Source organism: Pan troglodytes, chromosome 1 (assembly GCF_028858775.2).
Source record: "Pan troglodytes isolate AG18354 chromosome 1, NHGRI_mPanTro3-v2.0_pri, whole genome shotgun sequence".
Taxonomy (NCBI): domain Eukaryota; kingdom Metazoa; phylum Chordata; class Mammalia; order Primates; family Hominidae; genus Pan; species Pan troglodytes.
Window position 1 is genome coordinate 785403 of NC_072398.2, and position 6527 is coordinate 791929.

At 33.5% G+C, this 6527-nt stretch overlaps 1 protein-coding gene across 1 annotated transcript; it reads right to left on the minus strand.

Moving 5' to 3' along the window:
• Nucleotides 1-1083: 1083 nt before the first annotated feature.
• On the minus strand, nucleotides 1084-2265 carry OR14C36 (olfactory receptor family 14 subfamily C member 36). The gene has a single exon (XM_525152.6). The coding sequence runs from the start codon at nucleotides 2053-2055 to the stop codon at nucleotides 1117-1119; it is 939 nt and encodes a 312-aa protein (XP_525152.3). The 5' UTR covers nucleotides 2056-2265; the 3' UTR covers nucleotides 1084-1116.
• Between the last annotated feature and the right edge of the window lie 4262 nt (nucleotides 2266-6527).

Here is a 6527-nt window from a genome sequence, read left to right on the forward strand (position 1 = left end):
ATATTCACAAAAGAACTCATAAAGCTGATGTGTTCAGCTCTAAGATGAAATAGTCGCTTAGGCTTTGAGGTGGGTGCTCCCATCACCTTTTCCAACTGGCATTTTTTGGGTCAATGCTTAAAATCATGTTTCAGTGTGACTGGCTTCTTATCTTGCATTTTATTTTTCAAGGATATACAGTACAGAGAGCCCTGCTTACGATCTGAATTTGAAAGATACTATAAACTAGAAGTAAACCTTTGTTATATTATCCTACTAAGAATTTGGGATTACTGATTATTGCAATATAAGCTACCAGATAACGGCTGTTACTATTGGCCATCAAAATAAATCTTTCAGATACATGACACCATCACAAAACAAGACAATACTATTAACTCCTCAAAGGCCTTAATGGATGTATGGAGAAGAAGGTGATAATAAATTGGAATATACAGTGTGAGCCACTTAAAACATATAATCAAATAAATGTATCCCCAAAGCACTTGAATGCATTTTTAGTAAAATCGTGGGCTGATAAGTATGATGTATCTAGAGCTTTTCTTTAACATAAAAGGAAGCTATGTAAAGTGTTACTAATCCCCTCATCTATGACCTGCCAAATCCACTTATCTTTTCACAGTATACATTTCACTCATATTCTTATGGTCCTCAAAAGAACATACATTTCTCATCTTTAACCTTGAATGAATGCACAACTGAATGTTTTCATTTCTTCTATAATACTAAATATGGCTTTTGAAAATTAATTGACACCATTTTTATTTTGGACTTACCAAAGTTGAAGAGTGGATGAATACAGAACAGAACTTTAACACAAAATACTTTTAAAGATAATATTTTAGGCTTTACGATTTTTTTTAGTGAGTCATTAACTTGAAAAACATGTACTATTAGAATTGTCTTCTTCATAACACCAGATTTTTTTACCCAATGGCATATTAAAATTATTCAAAAACTTTTGAAAGGAAATATCGATTTTGATACATGATGATTTTAGTAGCCTTATTTATTAAATTTACACTAATTTTATCTAATAACCACAATCAATTATTACAACTTATTCCTGCAAACATGAATATCACAAAACAGCCTAGGGTGAGCGTCTCGGGTTTCTTACACATTTTCTGAATAAAAAATTCTCTTCATGATTTTCTTGATGGCCACCTTTATTTGCTTATTTCTAAGACTGTAAATAATAGGGTTAAAGAGGGGAGGCATTACGGAACAAAAACCAGAAAGGATCACATCCTGGGTGGCTGCAGATATCGCAGATGGCCTGAGGTACACAGAAGAGCATGAACTGAGGAAGACTGACACCACCAGGATGTGAGGGATGCAGGTGGAAAAGGCCTTTGTTCTGTCTGCTCCTCTTGGAAACCTGAGCACGGTTGAAAAGATGTGAATGTAAGACCTGATGATAAAGATGAAACAGCCACCACCTACCCCCAGAGCAGAGACAACAATCATGACCTCATTGCTGAAGGTGTCAGAGCAAGAGAGCTTCAGCAGAGAGGGGATGTCACAGAAGAATTGATGAATAACGTTGGACCGACAGAAGGGCAGCTGGAATGTGCTGCCAGTGTGCACGCCTGCATAGACAAGACCACTGAGTAGGGAGGCCAGTGTCATCTGGATGCAGATTCGAGAGTTCACGATCACAGGGTAGTGAAGTGGCTGGCAGACAGCCACATAGCGGTCATGAGCCATAATGGTGAGAAACAGAAGCTCCACATATGCAAAAAAAACCACGAGGAAGACCTGAGCTACACATCCCGCCTTAGAAATGGTGGTGCTGTCCAGTAGGGAATTGACACATGAGGTAGGGACTGTAACAGAAATGTAGCAGGCATCCAAGACAGACAGATTCCTGAGGAAGAAGTACATGGGCATGTGAAGGCTGCTGTCACAGGTGGTGACGGTCACAATGAGGATGTTTCCCATTAGAGTTACCAAATACAACATAAAGAAGGATGCAGAATGTAAAATCCGTAGTGTCCACACATCAGAAAACCTCATGAGGAGAAATTCCATCACGGTGGTTGAATTGGGCATCGGTGGATGATGCAGCTTGGACCTGGGAAACAGAAATCCTGAACACTCACGAAGAATCAAATGATGGAAAGATGGTCCTTAAATATCGTAGTCTTGATCCCTTTCTAGTTGTAATCTACATTGTTGGTCCTTACATTTTTGAAGGCAAATCAAGTGGCCCTCTATGAACCTACATAATATTCTTTATATTCAAATTGGGCAGATGCTTTGTTGTTGTTTCTGCTGTTTAGAAGTTGTTCAAAATTAAATTTTATGCAACTTAGTGTCCTCCGTGGGTCAGATAAAGTTATTTACTTATATTTGATATTAAATAAATATTTTAATAATAAGTTATTTCACTCAAATATACTTATCGCTAGTTATTTATCAATACAGATTCTGATACAGAGAACAAAACTGTTCACCCACATCACCAAGATATTGTCTTTATATGCTTAAGAATTGAATGAACAAATCTATGTTCTGGATACTTTCTTGAGGTTCTTTAGATAGAGGGGAAATACACAATAATTTGTAGTGATTAAAATCCTAGCTTTGATTTTTACTTAGCTACTTCAAAGTACTGGTCTCCATCATAGTGTGAAATGGGCATTTTAGTTACAGGCTTAGTCTCCATTCCTTTATAGAACTCTAAAAAATGTTCTTTCTGTCATAGTGCTTCGTCAGGATGAGACAATATTTATAAAATCCTTAGGAAATTGTCTGGGACATCATGAATGTTCCTTAAATGTCTCTTGTTATTATTTTCAGAAACATCGATATTGTTATTGCTATGTAGGAATATTTTGAGGGCACATACTACTACCAGACATGTTCTAGATAAAATTCACATATCAATTTAAGACTCTCAATAATCCTGAAAGTTAGTATTTTATTCTCTTTTCACAGGAAGCAAAAACCTGTCCATATTGAACAGCTGCTCTTTCACCACAGTCATCCACCTCGTGTGCTTATTATGCACCAGTTGCATTCAGCAGATAACTTGGAGACTGTGCCCAGTTGAATGACTGTCAGTTTTCAAATAACAGGATCAGGAAAAATAACTAGTGGCTACTAGGATTAATACCTGGGTGATGAAATAATCTGTACAACAAACACCTGTGACACAAGTTTACCTATATAACAAACCTGCACATGTACCTCTGAACTTAAAATATAGGCTAATTTTTAAAAAAAGGGGGAAAAAAGAATGGCTTCATATTTTCATGATCATGAGCTAATGATAATTTTTTCTTATACTTTTATGTTGATGATCCAATTAGAATTTTACCATCTATAAGTTTCATGTATTATTGTATTAGGTAAATACAGTATGTGTCCAAAATATTTTTAAGCAGGACAAATTATCACATGGAAGGTTCAGCAGAACCTTCACTGTAGAAGAGGGAGACAGGAGGCTTGGGCTGTATCACTCCCACTTACCAGCCATGTAAAGTTGGCAACATTCTTCACCCAAGGAAAATTCCCTCCATCTGTAAAAGCAGAATCATGGTGTGTACTACTGTGATCAATTTAAACAATATGGGCTCATTCAGTGATGTATTCCTTGATTCACTGATTGTTCAATCGATATATACACCTAACGCTGCTATCACAGGAGTTTTGTGAATAAATGAAACAGAATAAGTGCCTAAATCTCATGAAATTTAAATTTTATTAGAAAAGACTGACACTGAACTGTTAAACATGTGAGAAAGAATAAAATATTCCAGAAAGTTTTAAGTGCTTTGACAAAAACTCACAAGGTAACATGCTGGATGAGAAAGGGTGTGTGTGGCTGAGGGAAGAACAGGAGTTGATTAGTTAAGTGGAAGTGCTTGGAAGCCAGCAAACTGCTATGAAAATATAACACATATTTTCACTCTCACTCCAAACTAAGGTTTTCTGTTTGCTTTATGTAAAGAGAAGCACACTGTGTATCTGTTGAGTCGATTTAATAAATTATACTAAACTTGGTATTTCCAAACCAAATAATAATTCGCACTTTTGCTACTCTGACTTGACTTCTGTACACATTAGTTTGAGAGACTGAATTATGAAGCTAGAATAAAACTTAAAACACTCGTTGACATAATAATCTAACCCTGAGAGAACTAAGATTATGACAACAAATAATGCTTTTAAAATTTGATTAATTTTTAGTCTAAAATTTTATTATTCTAAAGATTTTTCTTCTTGCTAGTAAAAGTCTGAATTGGCAAATCTGAAGACTTATGCTGATAGATATATCAATCGATTGATTGTTAGACAGATAATAGACAGATAGATGATAGATAGATAGATAGATACGTAAAATTACAAGGGAATCCCTTGTTATATCAATTAGTATACCTTAAAGTTTTGATACTCTGCAAGTATTTTTTTAAGTTTTAACTGGAACACTTTCAAATGAAGCCACAATTTGTTTTATTGAAACATTACCACTGTAACTATACTGCTTATAAATCTCTGCATTTATGGAAAATAACCTTATATTCCTTTCATTTAAGAGCTAAAGAGTTGTTATGACTAGAAAAGTTACTACAACTGGCCCCCATTGAAAGAAGAGGTGTAGACTGAGCACACCCAGTGTATGGAAATCCATGATTAGAGAAGAAAGCCTAGTATGTGGAATTCAGTAACATTTATTAAGACTGAATATTGTGTTGCTATTTGCATATATACAAACATTTGTGCCTGTATTTTGAATAAATTATAATTTTACTCTACATGTGTAATTCCTATATCCCAGATTTAAGCAACCTAGCTATTTTTCTCCATAGGAGCAATATTTATTGATAATCAAAATAAAGAAATAGAATTTGCACTTCAAAGTTTTCTGAATTTCGTAGTCATTCACCATCAGTAAACAGTTTGTTTTTTAAATAATTGATTTAAACAAATTACATTAGTTTTGTCAAAATAGATCACTCGACCTGGTAAGAAGTACTTATATTTCTGTGCTTTTATATGTAGATGTTTGAAGTCTTCTGAAAATGGACTTCTGCTAGCACAACCTTAAATCTCTGTAAATATATTAAAGTTGGTAAAATGCTACACATTGCCACAAGTTGAAGTCATTAAACATTTGAAATATCATTTCATTTCTTCTATTTTGTTATTTATGATATAAACTCTGGTTTAAACTTTATTTTGTTGATTAAAGGGTCAATTCATCAATAGGATATAACAATTGTAAATGTTTATGCACCTAACATCAGAGCACCTAAATATGTAAAACAAATATTAAAGGATTTAAAGGAAGATCTAGACTGCAGTACAATAATAATAGGGGCCTTAAACTTGACTTTCTATGTGGCAACATAACATAATTCCAAGAGTAGAAAATTTTGGACTAAAAAATAGGGTTTGCTTCTTGCCTAAACCACTTACTAGCTCTCTAAATTATTCTCAATAATCTTAACCATCAAACATGATGGTGATACAGGTCTTAAAACTTTACTATATATAAACATTTCCAAAACTATCATACAATTAAAATGGTAGGTACTGTAAAGAAAATTCTTCAACTTATCGCTCATGTAGTATGGTAGGTATTTCCTCATAAATTATAATTCTTACCTCAAATTAACAAAATGATCAAATTATATATTTGAAAATTTCATTTCCTACATTGATCAATTACAACTTAAATACTCTAGGTAAGCAAATTTGTCCATATAGATAATATTTTTATCTTTCTCTTAAAAAAACCCTAAAGTAGTGATTTTGACCAAGTGGAATGATTGAATAAATGTTCTCCACATGGCCATTAAATAGACTGCATTTTCCTTAATAGAAAATAAATACATAATACATATACTCTTCTGTGAAACAATATAGAAGAATTTTTTTTCTATCTTGTAGAACTTAAAGAAGAAAATTAATTGATCAGAATTTTAATTAAATTACTCATGAAATTACTCATCTACTCATATATTCATTTATTTATCACTCAACAAATTATGACTGAGTCTGACATTTCTCACTTCATGATCTGATGCAAGGTATTGAACAGTGAATAAGACTTTAATCTGGTTTTTAACATGGTATTTAAATCACAGCTATATACACACAATGTAACCCATCTTAAAAATGTCTTAGAATATTTACAATATTCTACTTTTTATGCTGTATATTATATTTCTTTGTCTTACTTTCAAATTATAATTTTCCTTTTCAAGTTCAATCTTAGATGACTAAGTCTTCTTAGATGCACTCCCCCGATTACACTGCTCAGAGACTACATACAGTCAATAAATGATTTTTTAAATTTTAATTGACGGTTACCAGAAAGAAAACTACCTATTTTATTCTGGCCGCCTTAACTGCGTTAACTCACAGTCTCAGAAATAATAGGAATGGGGGTGGCACTTGGCCTGTTGATTCATTGCTTTATTCCAGCTCATGGCCACAGTTTACCTGTGTGTTTGTTTTTCACATTGAATGAACCATTCAGTTTTATGGACTAGTTTGAGTGATTTTTCACTAAA